Here is a 20825-nt window from a genome sequence, read left to right on the forward strand (position 1 = left end):
TAAAACTCTGGTTAATGCCCCCCTCCTTCCATTCAGAGGCCCAGAACACGTCTGGCTGATCGGCTCAGTCCCCCTCTTCTCTTTTCTTATCGTCTGCTCCTCTGAAACATTCCCCAAATATAGCCGCGATCCTCCCGGCCCTGGTGCCTTCCCAGCAGGCAGGGCTCTGTGCAGACCCTTCATGCTATTTTTATCCCACCCTCCTTGCACTGTCGTCGGCCCTGGCCCTATTTTGGAGGCAGCTTCGACTGAACCAAGATGCAGTCTCGGAGCGCACGTGCGCCGCGGCGCGGGTCCGTCCATTCAACCTGGGAGAAGAGGGGTTTGGGGGACGGGGGTTTGCACTAGAGAACTCACCGGGCCTGCGCAATCGCCGGTTGTTTGTGCTAGTCCTCATTTTGGGGGTTTGATGCTACAGCACCCCCATGTTCAGTGCATTTGAGGACTTCCTGTTCACAGTTTGACAGCATAGGATTACAGACCTCCAGTCTCACGGGTTTTTTGGGCAGTGAGTGGGCATATACATTAAAGGGGCTTGTTGCTACAACGCCACCAGGCTCATAGCTTCAGACCGCTGAGGTCCCCGTTTCAGTGTTTGGTGTCGCAGAGCTCCGAGGCTGACCGCACTTGAGGGGTGTGGTTATACATCACTGCTCGCAGAACTGTCGTGTGATTTCAGTTCACCTGCTACGAATATATTTCCCCAGGACCATTGATTGACTCTGTTTTATTCTAAGGACCTTTCACATCGTAGACCCTCGGGCTGGGGTCATCTTGCGTACCCTGCACACCTGAAGACCTCGAGGATATAGACCACACCCACATTGAACAGTGAGTATTAATTGTGTGTGTTTGGGGGGCGGGGGGGAGTAGTGGTACAGTGTGGTGTATGTATGGAGAATTTCCAGATGCCCAGACATCTGGAAACTAACAGGTGTCTGGCTGTTGCAGGACATGCCAGGGAAAAGTGGTTGTGTGTTTGCGCCAACCGCAGTATCCAAACACACCCAGAACCCCCGACCTTTCAGCTACCCTAAAGGTAAGTAAGAATGCACGTGCCCCCAAAGTTTGGCTAACCAAATTTGACAGCCCCAGACAGAAAAGCGATTACAGTTTATTGTAGGTGAGTAAAATAGGATTCTGTGCAAGGCTTTGTGGCCTGTCCACAACATGAGCCCTATTTGACTTTTTCAAATCTACTGTTGCTCCTGAATTTCAAGTCCAGGCTATTGTGCGACACTAATGCCGTGTGGACAAATTATTGTGGGCCAAAATATCAAAAGGTAAGAATATACAGATTTATATACCAAGCTCCAAATATATGTACATTGACAATCTATATCTTCAAGGTACATAGATGTGGAGTTAAGAATAGCAGATCTATACTTCCCTCTGTGCACTTAACTTTTGCTATTCTGTCTTGATACGTTGTCCACTTTTAGTGTTCCACACTATTCTTGCACTCAGTATTCAAGTGTGCAGTCACAAAATGCCATAATGTAGACCTAACGAATTAACATTTGATGGCCCATCCCACACACAATTACTAAAACACGAGTCCAGTTGAGCAAAGGAGTTCTGGCTTTGTGAAGTAATACGAACGATAAAGGCTCAATCCAAAAATTAATCCAGACGAGTCAACATTGATCAAGAGTTTGCTGTATATGCAAAAGGTAAACTGTGTGTCAAATATAATGAATCAATGTCTATCATTGTGTATCAATTATGTAATTGATATAGCTGGGCTGATGAAATGAGGGATGCCAAATATGGCAAGTATGTATATATGTATATTGCGGCAAACTGAAAAAAAGAAAATGGTGGCTTACCATTTGTTATAAATAAATTGGGGAGAGGAGCATGTGTGGGGCCCAACTCCCTAGCTCATTTTGGGCCCCTGGTACCCCATCTACCTGGGCCATGTTCCTTAATTAAGGTGAAACACAGCTTCCCTCCCCGAGCCTTAAAATGCCCTGGGGACACCATCCTAGGGCCAAATTCAACAAAAAAGGGAGGGGACTGCACCACCCCCTGAGCCTTCGAAGGTCCTGGGGACCTCATCTGAATTAAACAAAAAAGGGGAGGGGGCCGCGCAGGCCCTCTCCCTGGGTCTTAAAAGTCCACGGGGATCCCATCCGCTGGGGCAGTCGCAATTACTCTATCTCGGGGGCCCACCACCGGGACAGAGTAGATTCCCTGCCCACATCAGTGCTAGCATGGAGGATTGTGGTACAGTCCAGTGGCGTATACTGTATTTCAGTACAATGGAGTGCTGTAGAGTGGAGCAGCGTATACTGAATAGCGTACACTCCACTAGTATACCATCAAGTGGGGCGTAGTGGAATAGCATATAGTGGAATAGCCTAAAGTGGAGTTGCGAACAACGGAATAGCATACAGTTGCGAGCAGTATAGTTTAGGGACGTCCAGTTAAGCGGCATACACAAGTGTAATTCAATTCAGTGGCAAACAGTATAATAGCATAGACTATAGTGGTGTAGACTGGATTGGCGCACAGTGGAGTTGAGTGGAGTAGAAATGAGTAACATACAGTGGATTATTGCAGAATGCAGTGGCGTGTACTGGAGTGGCGTACTCTAGTGTACAGTGGAATGGCATAAGGTCAACTGTTATACAGTGGAGTGGCATCAAGTGGAGTGTGTAAATTAAAGGAAGCATACTGACAGTGTGTGTAAAGATGTCAATGTTATATCTACGAAATATATATTAGAATATGTAAATATTAATTTTCTGGTTGTATATGTAAATAGTGTAGGTAATGTTAAACTTATAAGTTGTATAAAACGTAGGTATATATTGTGCTATGGTATACGGTAGTAAGTTCACGGTATTAAGTTCACGGTATTCCACGGTCCATAATGCTGAGTACTGGTTATGTGATTAGTTGATGGCTGTGATTACCAATTTTGCATTATTGTACGGTCAGCATTTCCCAGCATTCTGGGTTAGGGTCATACACATAGTTAAGTATTCGGTTTAATTGTTGTTAACCTATTACCACTTTATTTAAGTGGTAAAAGGTTAACTTTAAATTTTTTTAAAAAAATTGTATATATAATCGACATAGGGATTTTTGTAAATTTTTCTCCCTTAATAACTTTGCACCCGTTTGACGAATGACTGCCACATTTTGCAGACCTGTTGCACCTGTTTCATTGTTGGAGGAGTAAACGTTTTGCGGGGGTTGGTCAAGGGGGTGCAAAGAAAAAAGCGGACTCCCAAAATGTGCTCCAATCCAATGTATTTTACATATAATTTTATAGTTTGCGTCGTGTGTAAACCGTCATTCGGATTTTACTAAAAGTTGGCAGGATTATATTTAGTGGTGCATAGATGATTATTTTGGGTAGTGCAGGTAAGTAGTGTAATATTTTATAAGTTTTAAGGTATTTAAAGTTGGTGAGTTATGTTGCCGCTGTATTTTAGCAAAATGTAGGGGTATTTCACTGTACTATCACGGTACATAGTGATGACAAGACATTTGCTGATTGGCTAATGACTCACTTTACAAAAGTTAAAGACAGGCATGTTGTTTTTAGGTACACTTTGCCCGTGTTTTGTGATGCCTCCCGATGTAGGTAAGTATCAGGTTTGGTATTTTTGCTCAACCTATTACCACTTTAATAAGGTGGTAATAGATAGTGCAAAATATTTATACATTTCTATATATTTGTTTTAAAAAATATGGAGCAACGCAGTACGACCTCAGTACCCCAAAACAATTTTGTACGGTTAACATTTTTGTTTATACATTTCCATTTATATTTCTAGCAGTGTACGGTGAACTGCGTTTTTTTTAAAGTAGCTTACTATTTATTTATTTGAATAGTTTTATAGAGCGCGAACAAGACCCATACGGGTATCAGAGCGCTGTACAGAATTGGCAAAAGCAAGGGTAAAAACACAGTGGGCCAGTATGAGAGGGTTACAACATATGAGGGAAATAGATCAGGTTAAGCGTTGGGGGTAACAGCAGTGCCCTAGAGCAAGAAAAAACATAAAAGCATACCGTAAAACGCACCAGTGTAGTGCAACAGGAATCCGAAAATTAACAACACCGAAGCATAATCATAAATCGATGCTATTAAAGTATCCAAGAGCACGTGAGCAAAGTAACATAAAGGCATACAATAGAATGCACCAGTGAAGTCCAACAAGCATCAGAGTATTAGCAAAAACAAGAGCATGATCACAGGTTGATGCGGTTAAAGTTCGTTCAGGAGTAGCCGTTTGACAAGTTTCTTGAAGGATGCAGTGGAAGGATTGGCTCTAATCTCGGAGGGCAGGGACTTCCAGATTCTCGGAGCAAGACCAGTGAAAGCAATTTTACTAATTAGCGGTCTACTCCATATACTATTTTCAGCATATTTAAATATGTGAAAAATAGAAAAGACACCTTTGCACACTTTATAAAATATAGGGGCCTACTTACAAGCCCTTATCGCCTTAGGAACATCACTTTTTATGATGTTCCTATGGCGATAAACCCTTTGCCTTATTTACAAGGCAGTGTTAAACCCCTTAATGTGGCTTAACTCTGCCTTGTAACTAAGGCCCCTTTCATGCTACACTTAGTGTGAAAGGGGCGTACAATGATGGTTTCGGTGGGCGTTCCGCCGCAAATCCAATTGATTTTGACACTGCCCCCTATTTACAAGGGTGGCATAAATAGAAGGCAGCACCAAAATTAACCTGGTCTTTGGAGGAACAATGCTTAATTTCTCCTAGTTTTTGCTGTTTTTATGTGTGCTGCAATATGCAGCACTCATAGAAACAGCAAATCACCATGAATGAAGGGACACCTTCCTGCGCATGAACAATCATTAAAAACATTACGATTTGCAACTTCTGTGTGTGCTGCTTAGAAGTTACAATTTGCCATTCTTGATTGTCTATGTGCAGGAAGGCGTCCCTTCCTGCACATAAACAATAATTCCCCTCAACGCAGACACCCTTACACTATGGTGCAAGGGTGGCTACGTTGGCGCTAGGCAGCTAGGTTTAGCACTAGAGGAAATGTGAATACGGCACATCCCTGCATTTTCAGAATGGGGGAGCGTGGCGTAAACAATGTTTGCTTAATACCACGCTTCGCCATTCCCTTGTGAATATGCTCCATAGTGTCTTATAGTGTATTTCCAATTTCTTTTTTTTTTGGGTACCGCAGTAGTACCGTGGTACTCTGTATTTAAAAAAATATATATATATAAACTTCTAAATATTTTTACTAAATGGCAATAGGTATGGGAAAAATACCAAACCTAATACTTACCTAGATTGCGAGATGTAACGCAGTACACAGGGAAACTCCAGCTAAAAGCAACATGGCTGCCTTTAACTTTTGTAAAAGCAGTCATTAGTCAATCGGGTAATGGCTCATCGTCGCTATATATCTTAGTAGTACTGTGGTACTACCACGGCCATATATATCACCAAGTTAAAAACACTTAAAACGTATAAAATACTTATCCTACTTACCTGCAATACCATCCACAGAATTAACTGCGCACCATAATCTATAATCCTGACAACATTTGACAAAATCCGAAGGACTACGCGAAATAAAAGTCTATGTAAAATGCATTGGATTTTGTGCCTGTTTTGGGACCTCCCTTTTTTCCTTGCACCTCCTTGACCAAACACTGCAAAACGTTCTGTACTCCGACAATGACACGGGTGCACCAGGACTAAAATGTTTAACGGAAATTCATCAAACGGATGCAAAGTTAAGGGACAAATATTCACCTATGCATGATGACCATCTAGTGGAAGAAAGGCGTAGCACTTGGTGGATCACTGAGTAGGGAGATTATCTCCCTCATACATTAATACATGCGCGGATGGGGTATTAGATCCCCATTTTCACCCACCAAATATTTTTAGAGTTGTTTCTCTTTGGCTGATGCAGTCAATGATATACAGGGTTGTTGTTTTAATATAGTGATAAGATTCTGAACTTTTAATTAAAACAATTATTCCCCCCAAAAATCTTATTTTTTCAGGATTTTTAACTCCCTTCATTTTTCTCCTCTTCCTCTAACCCCTATCGTGAGTTTCAGCTGTTCTTTGGCAGGATGCAGATGATCACATGTAAAAATTATTTTCTTCTCCTCATTATTATTTTTTGTGTGCCACGAGGGATGGTGGAAATGTAATTTCCATGTTTTTTTTAATGTATTTGGATTTTTGTGTAACGCAGGTTTGTCCAAAGAGGATGTTGGAGCACATTACCTAGAGAACAGAGATGTGTTATTTTTACAGTCTTGCTACCGAACAATGGCACAATATTCTGCACAACAGCACTCACACACGTCTAACATATAAACAGGAAAATAACCCTCAAATTTGCAACTTCCAATTCCTAAAAAAAAAAGACAATGCTGCAATAAAGTCTGCTAAGACTTAATGACATTGAGACGCCAATGCATGTACCAGCATTACCTCTGCTATGACATTTCTTCCTATGCTAGCAATATTGTGTCACACACACACACACTCTCTCACTCACTCTCCTATTACCCATTGCTTCCTTATTGATTAAATCATTTTCACTAAAATGGTTCTGAGAGCTGCACTTTTATCTGAAAAATAAAACTTTAAGTCGTATCATTTCTACTTACAAAGGCCTTCATTATATGCATAAAAAAAAACCTAGCTATTACAATCTAGAGGCCTTGTTTACAAGTCCCCTAGCGGTACTTTTACGCTGCCAGAGTGTCACTTAGTGGTGCGATTTGCAGCAGCATATTTACAAGGCCACGCAAAGCCACTTTGCGTGGCTTTCCATGGCCTTGTAAATATACCCCCCCTTGTATGCAGTACACTGAGTGTAAAAGGGCGTTCCATGGGTGTTCCTGTGGGTGTTCCCACGCAACACCCATCGGATCTGAAGCATTCCCAGATTTACGAGGAATCATTAACCTGGGAATGCATCAGATTCTAACGCCACCCCAGGGATTGCGTTGGGGGGCACACTGAGGAGAAATAGCCTTATTTCTCCTTGTTTCTTCCTCTTTCCATGTGTTCTGCATTTAACCTCACAAATGAGGCCCTAGGTGTACAAAATAAAGAAATTAAATGAAAGTGCTTACTAATTCATCAAACAAGGGTGAAGGTCTTGGCTCATCTGATCAGGATTGTGAAAAGTCGTTCAGGTTGACAGACTATCGAAAAAAAGGTCAACTTTTCTGCGCTGAGGAGATGCAGAAAGTTTTTTGAGCTCTTTACTCACAAACCCACAAGTATCTCAAATGTATCTCCTTGGATAAGCAATATGTACTCTATCTGAGGTGGTTGTTTTGTTGAGGAACACAGCTCTATAAATCTTTTCTTGTTAAGATTGATGTGTGTCACTGAATGACTATCTTCTTCCTATACAAGAAGCCACGTTCAACTAAGGTACTCCCATTTGAGAAAGGCCTATTATCGAAAACGACTCGGAGGGCATGACTTACACATAGAACATATATTAAAAAGCGCAATTCCTATCTAATTTTACAATGGGATTTACCTGGGTTAGTTTTTGTTTGATGGCAAACAAAATGACAGCATTCCTTTCTAGAGGTATTCCTTCCATACTATATATAGTATGTGTTTTACTCCATAAAAAGTTTTTGGGAAAAGGCATTGCCCCAACTTCTTCCCAGCCCCTCTCAGGTTGGGAGGAAGGGAAGAGGGTCAGAAATGGAAGAGACCCCAAGTGCTGTCTCCAGTAGTATATTAGCGCGGCCAAACTCTGCACTTACCTGAGCATCTGAGACGTGACCGCCACTGAGAGGTTGGCAGATGGAAAGAGATCGAGAAGAAAGAGTAGCAATTGAATGTAAGAGACATGCACTGTCTTCATAATGGCAGGTTGACTGGTATGCAAACAACAATCCCGAAATTATACTACTGAGAAAACTCATCGACGGTTGACAGAGATTTAAATACCAAAGAAAAAGTTCACATTCAGGTAGCCATGCAGAACTCTGAACTCTTGTTACCATCAAAACAGAAGGGGCAACAGTGTGGTCTATGCTAGGCCACACCTCCTAATTAGAACTTATTAAAACAGGTGAATGTGGACCACTTCATGATAATGCTCTTGAAGCCAATTCTCAGGGAGACTGTGTTGACTAATGCTTAGTGCCTGACCATGTCAAAGACTGCTGATAGCACCGCAGCATGAGGGAACAGAGTTCATCCTTGTTGGTGATCTAGGGTACCTTGTTGACTATTTGAATAGTTGTTTCGGTGCAGCACTGTGGCCTGAATCTGGATTGGTCAGTCTGTAGATGGATGTTGCTCTTGATCCTCTCATGAAGCAGGAGAGTGACAGCCTGTTCAATTATCTACACTCTGATTGGTCGGTAGATGACTAGGCAGCTGTTACTGAGATCTGCAATGGCCGGATCTATCTGGTCTTGGGGGAGTCTGGGAAGATGCTTTGTGGGGTATTGTGAAGACACCCGAAAGCCCTGTTGATGTGGACTTAACTTTCGATGCAGGATTCTCATCGTTCTCTCCTACACAGAGCAGGGACATCACAGGCAGTAACACTAAATGTATTTCATATAAAGAGCAAGCGCAGCACAGGACACAGTAGCGCAAGCTGGGTTCACATATAGATCACGTAAATTTCAGGCAGCAGCACTGCAAGCTTCCCTCACAAACATAGCAGGTACTTTCCAAACAGCTGCACTTCAAGACATGGGGCAGACAGCAGGATTGTAAGATTTACTTTAATACAAAGCTGTCAACTTAAAAAAATAAACCTCTACTTTTCAGCTAAAAAAAGTGTTAAAGGGGAAGAAACTGCATTTCATTACTAGGGAGTAAGGGGAAATTCATTCCTGTTGGGTATGGAATCTTTAGCCTCTCTTTGGTGGTAATGCCAAGAATCTTGAGAGGAGAGATTACTCTCAATGGCCATTTAATGTTTGTTTTCTGCCTTTGAAGGCTATTTTCTATTGGAGAGGAGGATCAGAACAGGAGGAGATTCAGGCTGACTCTACAGACTAATTAGAGCATGAAAAGGCTACATTGCCTCACGGTCATCAGACATTAAAAGAGAACATCAGGGAAGAAGCACTAATCATGTTAGGGTCTGGAAAGAGTCAATAATCACATGTAAGGGAACATATGAAAAAGTACTGCCGAAAGATTAGGCTGACTGACTATGATCACAGATCTAAACTCGTGGGAGCAAGTTTAATATTTAAAATGCCCTCCCACCACCCAAATGAACCTTTATCTAAATGTAAATGTGTAGGGTTTCTAGCTTTCAGTTAAAATTCATTTGTAATGATAAGAACCCACTGAGGTGAATATTTCCTTTCAAAAGAAATCAGAAAGCACTGACGTTTGCTTCACTTGCACAGCTTTTTTGATCTCTGACGTCAAAGCAGTATAAGTGCAGCACATATGTTTAAGCACTTTCCTGTGACAGATGGTCCCATTATGCCTCACTTATGGGCATGGTAGTTCATCCAATATGTCCCTGGGATCCTTAATTCATCAATTAAACAAAAAGATTATGCTGTTCCTCTGAAATGAGAGACAAAACACAGGGAATATGAAAAAACCTGAGCACTATGGTTCAAAGTTGGGAATCCATTGTGTTGGATTGTAATGCCCTCACACACCCATTCGGGTGTCATGCTTCATCATCGGGCTGCTCCTCGTCGGGTCAGCGGTGCAATACCCGACTGGCTCCCTATAGTAGGGGCACTTTATCGGAGATCAGCCGTTTGGTGAAGTGGGGGTGAGGGGCCTCGTGTGTGTAGATGTGTATTTGTGTTGGAAGTGAAAATAAAATAGGGTTGGGAGTACCTAGGACAACAACTTTAATCAGGGGGTGTCCTACCCTAAGTAAAAACAAAAATATATAAGGCGCAAGGCTGAGGTAATGTCTCAGGTTGTAGTGCTCTTCTAAGTGGTCGGTCAACATGTTTCTCGCCAAATGAATAATCTGCGGGCGATTCGTCAGGACCAAAAAGGGGGTTATACTATCTACATCTAAAACTCAAATGGTGTTGTGGCTACACACTCACATCAACCAAAGGACTAACTTGTCGGATACCTGGTAGTGCTGGAACCAGGCATCACAGTACCCGGTAGGTAACAAACACGAGGGATTCCTTATGTAATTTGTGCGGATCGCACAAAGTCAGTAGACCTACCCACTCTTACCCGGCCCGTCATCACCTGTACAACCCATAGTGGCTGCAATAAATGGCAACAAATTGAGGACTGTATGTCTTTACAACACATGTCATTACCACATATGCATGTAATACAATGCATTGACCTTTACAGTGCATTTCATTAGATCGTGGAGCTTTACTGACACATTTTTGTGGTATTTACTATTTTCTAGATATATAAAATGTTTTTCACTTTAGTTTTAGAGGGGGAATCCTTCCCAGTAACCTTTTCTTTACTCCAAACCTCCCTTTACCTCTTAACCGCCCTTAACACTAATATTATCCTCATCTCCTGTTACCTCTACCCACACTTAAACCCTACAATTACCCTGACATCCCTTTGCCTCTAACCACCCATAAACCCTAGATTTACCCTTACCTGCCTTTACCTCTACCCATTTCTTAACCCTAAAATTACCCCAATCCCACTTTACCTCTACCCACCCTTAAAACCTAAAATCACCCTTACCTCCCTTTACCTCCACCCACACCTCTACCACTTTTTAAAATACCATTTAAAAATGTTTTTAAAAAAATACTTACCTGTGTAGTAAAGTACAGCATGATTAAGGTTAAAACCTATAATAAGTATTTACCTGTGTGGCTCTTACGTGTGCATGGTAAAGACTGCTTGGTAAAGGTTATGATATGTGTTCTTGTAAAGTGCACTTGAACCTGCGAGGGTATCTTTCACTGAGCAGGTGTGTGTGTCTACCCCTGACTTTGGTAGGTTAGTTCCCTGAAATAGGTTATTTTTGCATTAATTAGTGTTTCCATGCCAGGCTCCAGCAGTGATTCCCCATTTTTAGTCTTCTATCCATTAGCCAAAGTAGGATTTAGCACACACACAGAACAGAGACCAGGACCATTATATTTGAATAGTAACAGAGGGAAAGGATAAGGATGAACATAAAAACCTTCCAACTGTAACCTAATAAGAAAACAAATTGCTGATTGAGTTATTTACTGATTTAGAGTCAAGTTCAGGCGCTTGTTCAATTTGCGCATTGGCCTCTCTCCCCGATAAACATTGAATTTTTCTGTTTGTTTCTGTGCTAATTTTTTCTTGTTGCAGGTATAATGGCGGCGGTGGGCGCCTCATGTGAGGAGGCTCCAATAGGCTCCAATGAGAATGACACTTTGGAAGTCAATCTTCACACAGTTGAATCGATTAGTGACATCCACTTGACATCAACCAACTTGGAGGTGCCTAAGGGAGCAGAAGGTATGCCAAGAACACATTGCTATTGTTTTTATTGCTGATAGAGTAATGAATTGGCTATACCTGTACATTAGTAGTGTTGTTGTAAGCATGCAGGAAAATATGTGAGGGAAAGGGAGGTGCTGAAAAGTGAAAGGGGAATATAGGATGAATATAACATTAACAAGCACTGGCAAACCAATAGGTCTTGGCAATCCGAGAGCTATAGGCCTCGTCAATGTCAATGTTTTTAGCAGTGTTGAATAGCAGTAGCATCTTAGCTTGTCTAGCAAAACGGGTCACTTTAACAGAGAGAGAGAAACACCAAATTTGTACAGAAGAGAAAGAAGGAGAAAAAAAGAGTGACAAAGGGAGATAGGGTTGAAAAAAATGAACCTATGGGAGTGAGATGAAAGAGCAGGGAATGTATGGTGATGGATTAAGGAGGCACAAAGCGGAATCAAGACTACACAGCCTTGGTATTTGGCACCCCAACATTCAACAGTGTGGGACGCTAGGCTCTTGAGCAAAACATTGGGCTGTGGTACTAATTCTTTTACAAACTAAATACCATGGTTACCAAGCATTGCAGCCCCATCCCTTCAGGGCGCATGCTGAGCTCTGCAGCATGTGCTTTAACCTACTCATTTATGTAACTGTAATCCGAAGGATTAAATGAGGACTTGCATGATGTAACTTCCAAGATTGCCTCAACCTCTCTCTCTCTCTCTCTCTCTCTCTCTCTCTCTCTCTCTCTCTCTCTCTCTCTCTCTCTCTCTCTCTCTCTCTCTCTCTCTCTCTCTCTCTCTCTCTCTCTCTCTCTCTCTCTCTCTCTCTCTCTCTCTCTCTCTCTCTCTCTCTCTCTCTCTCTCTCTCTCTCTCTCTCTCTCTCTCTCTCTCTCTCTCTCTCTCTCTCTCTCTCTCTCTCTCTCTCTCTCTCTCTCTCTCTCTCTCTCTCTCTCTCTCTCTCTCTCTCTCTCTCTCTCTCTCTCTCTCTCTCTCTCTCTCTCTCTCTCTCTCTCTCTCTCTCCTCTCTCTCTCTCTCTCTCTCTCTCTCTCTCTCTCTCTCTCTCTCACACACACACACACACACACACACACACACACAACACACACCTCTGCAGCAGGCGCTCAACCAACTGAGTTACATGAATGATGGTTTAATGGAGTCAAATACACAGATTTTAATCTGTCTCCAATGAGACTAGGGTCACTCCTGTGTACGTTACATGACTATAGTAATGGCAGACTTAAAAAAAAAAAAAAAGTAATCTGGGCAACCTCGGGCTTCTTAAAGCACTTATACACCCGGATATAGACGTGCTGCTGTTAAAACAGGTGTTGCTGTCACTAAACACACTGGCACTGGTTATGCACGTGGAAAGGATGAAAGGCAGAGTTTTAGAGATTGGGGAATGTCGGGGAATGTCTGAGTACTCTCCGAGTACAATATGTCCCACTTAGATAAGTGATTGATTACTAATGGAACTGCTTTGAGAGGTTTCCATTATGTCCCCATTAAAGCAATGGTAATTGCTGGATAGAAAGTTTGCTATCCTTTCATATCCACCTCCAGGAGCCTGCCATAGCCGCGTAGTAGTGCTAGATGACCATCCCCGGACTTGGTATCTCATCTGAAGATGTACACGCTCTGTGCTAATTAAAACAATAGCGCTCCTAATGTGTGGCGGGCCAAACATTCAGAGAAGACCTGCTTGGCATCCTAATGTGGAAGAGGTGAAAACACACATGCACAAAGAAGCACACACAACCAGAGGCATGAGCTGCAGCCCCAACATGTGTCCACTGTCAGATATAATCAGTGACGACACACACACAACTAGAGGCATGCACTGCTGCAACGAGTATCAACCTTGAAAACAGCAGCACACCGCAAAACACACTGCACGCATGGTCACCCATTTAAAATGTTTTTAAAAGTTGTCCTGAAACAATGATGAAAATGGCCGCCGCGCATGTTGAAAAGTAGTTGGGCGGTGCGTCAGGGAGGGCTAAACACCAAGGTGGCATGGCATATGCGTGCCCTTCACAAATGGGTCGAAGGAAAATCGGAGTGACATTGCTGCCAGCAAATGAAAATTCTATGTGGGTTGAAGCCCGCAACAGTAGATACAGCATGTCTCGGTTTGAGACGGCGCATGCGCGCAGTCTAGAGCCAAGACCTAAAAAGGCTCATGTTCCACAAAACATCTGATTGTAGTTAAGCCTATCAACTATTCTGACATGTTTCAGCTCACTGAATGGGTGTCTTAAGGACAAGACAATTAAACTGTCACCTTTATATCTGTGCATGCCAGCTCAAGCTGTACTCTTAAAGGCTGTGCGTCTCATTCGCTGGGATGCGATATGGTGAAGGAAATCCAAATAAGGGCTTTGGTGCTTGTTTAAAGCTTGCATTTTTGTAAGGCAACAGCATATTGATTAATAACCAATTCTCATAACAAATTGAAGTCACCTACAGTGTCATATTTTACTAATTAAGATGCTGCCCAGTGATACATTGCGTTATAGTTAGGGTAACAGAGATTGGGATTTTTGTCCCTTAATTACTTTGCACCTATTTGACGAATATCCGTGAAACTTTGCAGACCTGTTTCACCCGTTTAATTGTCAGAGGACTGAAAGTTTTACGGTGTTTGGTCAAGAGGTACAAAGAAAAAAGGGGGGTCCCACAACTGTCTTTAAAATCAATGTATTTTACATCGACTTTTGTATTTCGCAAAATAACAACCAGTTTTGCTGAAATTTGGCAGCATTAGACATTAGGGTGCGCAGATGATTCTTTGGGACTACTGCAGGTAAGTAGAGTAGGTATTTTTTAAGTTATAAGGTTTTTCAACGTAGTGATATCTTCTAGCACAATACTACTAAAAGTAGCAAGCAAGCCCAAAAAGATAAACTAGACTGCATATGTAAAGTTTCAGATTTACTACATGAACAACTGAAAGACCCATTTATGGTCACCAGCTAATGTAAAACTAAAACAAATACATAACAAATAGAATACATCTTGATCTACAGAAGTTTTCTTTGCATGCTCTCTGGCTCACAAAATAAAGCTACCCAACAAGCCACGAGTTCCGTATGTACTCCTGTGCAACAAAATAGAGCAGTGAGCTACACAAAAGACTTTATGGAGGGCATGACAATAGGCCATTGGGAAAAAATCTTAATTTTTTAAAACAACAATGATTGGCTTTCATTCATTTTGTGCTTCATATGTAGCACATTCCTACTAAAAGTAGCAAGGAAACCTAAAAATAAACTAGACTGCATTTGTAAAGTTTCAGGATTACTACATGAACAACTAAAATACACATGATTATGTAAACCAATAAACAAAATACTTAACAGATATAATAAATAAAAAGAAAGAAATCACATTAAATCTGATTGCCACTCTTTAGTTATAGTTAGTATTCTCAAAGATAGGAATTACTCAGATATTAGCTCCCTAATAACGTTTTACCTATTTGACGAATCACCGCAAAACTTTCCAGACCTATAGCATTTCCTACATTTTGATATGATGTACATTCTTATGGTGATTCGTTAAGGGGGTGCAAAGATGAAAGGAGATCCCAAGACATGTTTTTCCACAAATGCTTTTTCCATAGACTATTATATTTGACGTAGCAAAAAAACAGGCTGAATTGATTTACATAAAATTTGGCAGGATTATACAATATGGCACAGAGATGAGGCTTTTTGGGTACTGCAGTTAAGTTGGGTAAGAATTTTTTGTTATAAGGCATTTAAACTTAGTGATATCTGTCACCGCAGTACTTTCACAAACTTTTGTGAAACTACTCCAGTACGTGGCCACAAACGTATTTAAAAATATAAATTTATTTTCATACATATTAGTACTTTAATAAAGAGGTAATAGGTAGAGACCTACTGCTTACCTATATCTAAGACCCTAACACTAAACCCAGTCAAAGTGAAGTTAAAACAATATGGCTGCCTTTTCATTCTCTATAAACTGTCATTACCCAATTATATACTGGCTTGTCATCACCATGTACCATGGTATACTGCAAAGTTATAATGGAATACATTGGCCCAAACTGTAACTAAGGTCTAGCTGTATTATTGGATTGCAGTACCCTTTGGTTACTCATAGTGTCGCATGGGCAAAGCAATACTTAAATCAGCTTTACAAAGGAATGCAAGGCCACCATGCATGGCCCTGCATTGATTGGTAAATCTGGAGAAATGCAAGGCAGCACAATTTGCTGTTTTGCATTACTCTGAACGCCATAATCTACATTGCTGCTAAATTTCATATACATCCATATGCCACAACACTGTAGCCACTCAACTCTACATTATTCCACTGTACACCTCTCCACTGTACAAGACTCCACTGTACACACCGCCACTGTACCCCACTTCAGTCTACATCACTCCACTGTACGCCACTCCACTGGACACTGCTCCACTATATGCTCTTCCACTCTATGCCATTCTACTTTACGCCACTCCACTGTATGCCACTCCACGCCACTCCACTCCACTGTATGCTATTCCAATGTATGCTACTCCACTGTACACTACTCCACTCTACGGCACTCCAGTGTATGGCACTCCGCTCTACCTCACTTCATTCTAGGGTATTCGATTGGACCCCACTCCAATGTACACCATTTCACTGTATACTATTACACTGTACTCTATGCCACTGTACGCCACTCCAGTCTACACCACTCCATTATACACCACTCTATACGCTACTCCATTATACACTATTACACTCGATCCTATGCTACTTCAGCCTACACCACTCCATGGTATGCCACTTGACTGTACGCTACTCTACTATACGCTATTACACTGTTCGGCACGCCAATGTACAACACTCTGCTCTACGCCTTTCCACTCTACGCTATTACACTGTATGCAACTCCACTCTACGCCTCTTCAGTGCATGCCACTGTATGCTATTACACTCTACCCCATTCCAGTGTATGCCACTCCAGTCTACACCACTTCGTTTTCAGTACTGCACTGTATGCTTCTCCACAATATGCTATTTCAATCTAAGCCACTGTACTGTACATCACTCTACTCTATGCTACTCCACTGTATGCCATTCCACTCTACACCAATCCGCTATATGGTATTTTACCCTACCCCACTCCAGTGTACACTACTCCAGTTTACACCTCTCCATTGTACACCACGCCACTCTACGCTATTCTACTCTGCTATCCCACTCTAAGCTATTCTACTCTACACCACTCCACTCTACTCCACTTTACGCTAGTACACTTTATACCACTCCACTGTACGCTACTAAATTATACGCTATTACACTCTATGCCACTCCACTGTACGCCACTACAGTCTATTCTACTCCACTACTGCACTCCACGCCACTATAGTCAACGACACACCACTCTACTCTGACACTTGACTCCACTCTACATTACCCCACTCCAATGTACTCCACTGTACTATGCTCCACTCTACTATACTTTATCCCACTCTATGCCACTGTCCTATACTCTGCTCTACACCTCTCCGCTGTCCGACAGTCTACTCCACTGTATGCAACTCCACTCTACAACACTGTACTACACTCTATGCCACTCTGACAATCTAGTCCACTCTAAGCCCATCCACTCTACACCATTGTACTACACCGTATGAGACTCAACGAAATGCCACTCAACTTCTCTCTTCGATATACCACTCCATTATATGACAAACCACTCCACTCCACGACACTCTCCTCCACTGTACTCTGCAACACTACACTTTACGCTACTCCACTCTCTGACACTACTTCACCTTACTCCACTCTAAAACACTCTATTCGACTCTGACACTGTACAACACCCTACTCTACAGTTTGACACACCATTCCACTGTGCAACTCGCTGCTCCAGTCTATGATAATTGACTCCAATATAAAACGAATTTTATTGCGCGCGCTGAAACGCCAAATGCGTTTCAGCGCGCACAATGAAATTAGTTTTCTTTATTTATTTACATCACGCCGGTCGGCCGTGAGCCGGAGTTTACTACCCCCACCCTGCCCCTCCCCCGCCCCACTGCCCTGCGACACTCCCTCCACGAGCCGCTACTGTATATAAAGTGCTCCAATGAACTTGAGCCGAGTTCACGCTATATAAACCTGCAAACAGGAATCTGAAATTCTGCCAATGTTTGAACACCTTTTGCCATGCATTATTTTCAGTGCTTAACCAGGCTGCAAGAGAATGGTGCATGGGCTCCAAGGCGCTGTGTCTTCCATTGGTTTATTAAAGGTAGGGATGTGCGACTATGTGCAATGCAGGGCTAATGGTTTAGGTCCAGGCCTGCTGTACATTAGGACTTGGCGCGCAGAGTTGCCGCCATTTCACAGCATCCATAATTCTTTAGTGGGGCCTGAGTGATAAATAATATTAGCACAAGTAATTTTAGTGTGTGTCTTGATGTGTTCTGTTGTGGTGCAGGTTCATTTCTTCCTTCAGCTTCAAGAGCTAACTGGCACATGCATCAACAAAGACTTTTGCGATTCCTTAATTGCGATTTTTAAGGAATCGCAATTAAGGAATTGCAAAAGCCTATGCATGTAGGAATCGCTATAAAAATAGCGATTCCTACAAATTCCTTAATTGCGACTCGCAAATTGCGAGTCGCAATTAAGGAATGCCGTCCCATTCATTCCTATGGGCCTCCAGGCCCATAGGAATGAATTGGAGATTGCATGAGCAAATTGCGAGTACCAGTAGTTACTCGCAAATTGCTCATGCAATTTCAAGGGTGCACCCCTGAAATTGATCTGTGCACATATGTTGCACACACACATGCTCTAAGGGCATGTGTGTGCGCAACATCAAACTTTGAAAAATGCACAAAAGTGCATTTTTCAAAGTTTTTGCAAATTACCATGAAGTTCAACTTCATGGTAATTTGCTCCCCCTATTAGCGAAATCGCTAATTTTTTAACTTTAATGCATTGCATTTAAGGAATCTCAATTTGGGATTCCTTAAATGCAATCGCAATTTAAGGAATCGCTATTTAGAGATTCCTTAAATTGCGATTTTTGCTTTTGGGATGATGCATCCCAAATGCAAAAATACCGGTCGCAAAGGGGCAGATTCTGCTAATCTGCCCGTTTGCGACCAGTTTTCTCGTTGATGCATGTGGCCCTAAGTGAATAATGCACCGTTCTTTGGCACACTGGATGAGCACTGCCACCTTCATCACATAATATTTAGAAATTAATGGCTTCTTCAACTGGCATCACTGGCATTACCCTGCCTTCAGGTTCATCGGCACGGGCCCCCAAACTTAGTCAGGAAGCCCTTCTTTCCTACAGCCATTCAGCTTCCAGATCCTGAAGACAAATTAGCAGATTTCTTTTACCATCATTAAAATCTGAGGGAACACAGTTTACAAATCAGCAGCGCATTCACATGAGTGTACATCTGAGCCCTAATAATGAGCTGATAAGCTAAGAAGACAGCCATTGCTCCTGCAGGTGAAGCGGGTGGATGCCTGTACACCTGTGCTCGTCCCGGTCACCTCAAGGGACTGCCCATGTGTCAGTGCCAGGCTTGTCTAATGTTTGTACCTGGTGCTCATGTAAAATGCTCCAATGCCCTTGGGCCGGGTTTGCGCTATATAAAACTGCAAAACAATAATCTCAACGTCTGCTGTCTCCTTTGGACTTCAGCCACCCAATATTTTAGATGCTCAACCACTCCTGGAAGAGAATGGGGAAGGGGCACCGCCAAGGCACTGCTTCACCTTCTACCTTTTTCACAATGGCCCACCCTCACTTATTTGCATTAGGTACTGATTCCTCCTGGGTCTGTTTTATTCCTCAAATCTCTTTAAAAACAAAACCAGGACACAAAAGCATCACACTGCCCAATATACAGAATCGTTTAAAAAAACTGTTAGCTTCTACAATGCTTTACTTGTAGCTCTGTACAATTTGCACATTTGCACTGTTCAACATATTTAATGTAGCAACATATGGGGTAGTTCTCAAGTTTAAATATTTAAGGACTATATATCAAAATTGCCTCATTAACAACCTTGCTTCTCACCATATTCTTTATGAAAATTTGCTTTAACAGTGCACCATTTTCCACTACTTTTTCTCAAACTTTTCTCAGGGATGGGGGATGAACCTTCAGTAATGTCCTAAAAGGCTTTAATCGGCACTGTTCATTTAAAGTGTTGAACCACTGAAGTTGAGTGATTTCAAATTATTGCATGAATGGAGGCAGTGTATAATTTAAACCCCTGGAGGGCTTTTCCATTGGCTTAACTTTTAGGGACACATTTTCTTTAGGATTTTTTCTAGTGAATTCTTCGTCTTCCCCTGCACTTTCAAGAAAATTGGCTAAAATGTCATAAGTGATGTTGGCATTGACCTTTCACTATAGAAAATCATTTTCGTTTTGCCCAACCAGAATTCGATGGATCTCTTTCACCATCTAATTTTTTAAGTGTTTCAAATGTACGGTGTTACCAATGGTGTGAGCTTTGATGACTTCATCAACCAATACAGGTAAGAGGCAGAGATGTGTTACAGGTAGAAAACACTTAGAGGGCCTGTTTCCATTGGTTGCGTGCTTGGCTTGAGGGTCATTTTGCAAGCTAACCAGTTAGAGGATTGGGCAAATTTTTTATATGTGTCTAATGTTTTCTTCACACTTGTGCTTTAAAATACTATATTTGGATCCTGTTTTTGCAACAATTTGCAGTAAATATGTGGTGTAAAAGCCACCATTTGAAGCCATGTTTCAGATGTTAATTTGATCAATTAAATTAAAACTCAAAAGTTCTCCTTTTGCTTTACTCCCTCTTATTATTCTCTCTACAGCTGTCTTCATTTAAGCCCACCACATTATTCTCTTACATTCCATGGTCCCACACTCTTGCGATTTCATCTGTCCAGCAGCGGCCGGTGCAGGTAAGTGCGGTGGGGTGGAGAGGGTCGCTGCGGGGGGGGGGGGGGGCAATTGTCGACAGACAACAGAATAGAAGTTATTTATTTAATTTGCCCTATTCCGTCGTCTGCCAACATCCCCCCGCAGCACCCCGCCTAACCGTTCTTACCTACACCAGCCGCTGCTACATCCCTGTCCTCGTTTCCCCTATAATCACATTTACCTAACCGCTATCCCTCATAGTTCTCCCTAAACCTAGACATCTATACCCTCAGCCTCTTCCTATTTTTCCCCGCTTCCTCTTCTGCGACATTGAGACTGCTGTTTTTCCTTTTATTCACTGTTCTCTTTCCTCTACGCACCATATTGAGTTGTTTGAAGCCTGGCATTACCTTTTCAACTTTATGCCTCTGTTGGTACTTGTCTGTTAAACTACTGCTCGCTGATGTCTACTCTGTTGAATTGTGCTTTATAAGA

The 20825-nt window shown here is 42.1% G+C and overlaps 1 protein-coding gene across 2 annotated transcripts in view; it reads left to right on the forward strand.

The window, feature by feature from the left end:
• The first annotated feature begins 234 nt into the window (after positions 1 to 234).
• Positions 235 to 20825, forward strand: part of LSMEM2 (leucine rich single-pass membrane protein 2) — a 35454-nt gene continuing 14863 nt past the window's right edge. The window contains exons 1-2 of one of the 2 annotated variants that reach the window (XM_085625092.1): positions 235 to 831; positions 11283 to 11432. In XM_085625092.1, the coding sequence (XP_085481218.1) occupies positions 11288 to 11432 (145 nt within the window). In that variant the 5' untranslated portion in view covers positions 235 to 831; positions 11283 to 11287. Of the gene's footprint in view, positions 832 to 11282; positions 11433 to 20281; positions 20372 to 20825 lie in introns of those variants that run through there. The other variant, XM_085625093.1, reaches the window with a different exon arrangement.

This window comes from Triturus cristatus, chromosome 9 (genome assembly GCF_964204655.1).
Source record: "Triturus cristatus chromosome 9, aTriCri1.1, whole genome shotgun sequence".
Lineage (NCBI taxonomy): Eukaryota > Metazoa > Chordata > Amphibia > Caudata > Salamandridae > Triturus > Triturus cristatus.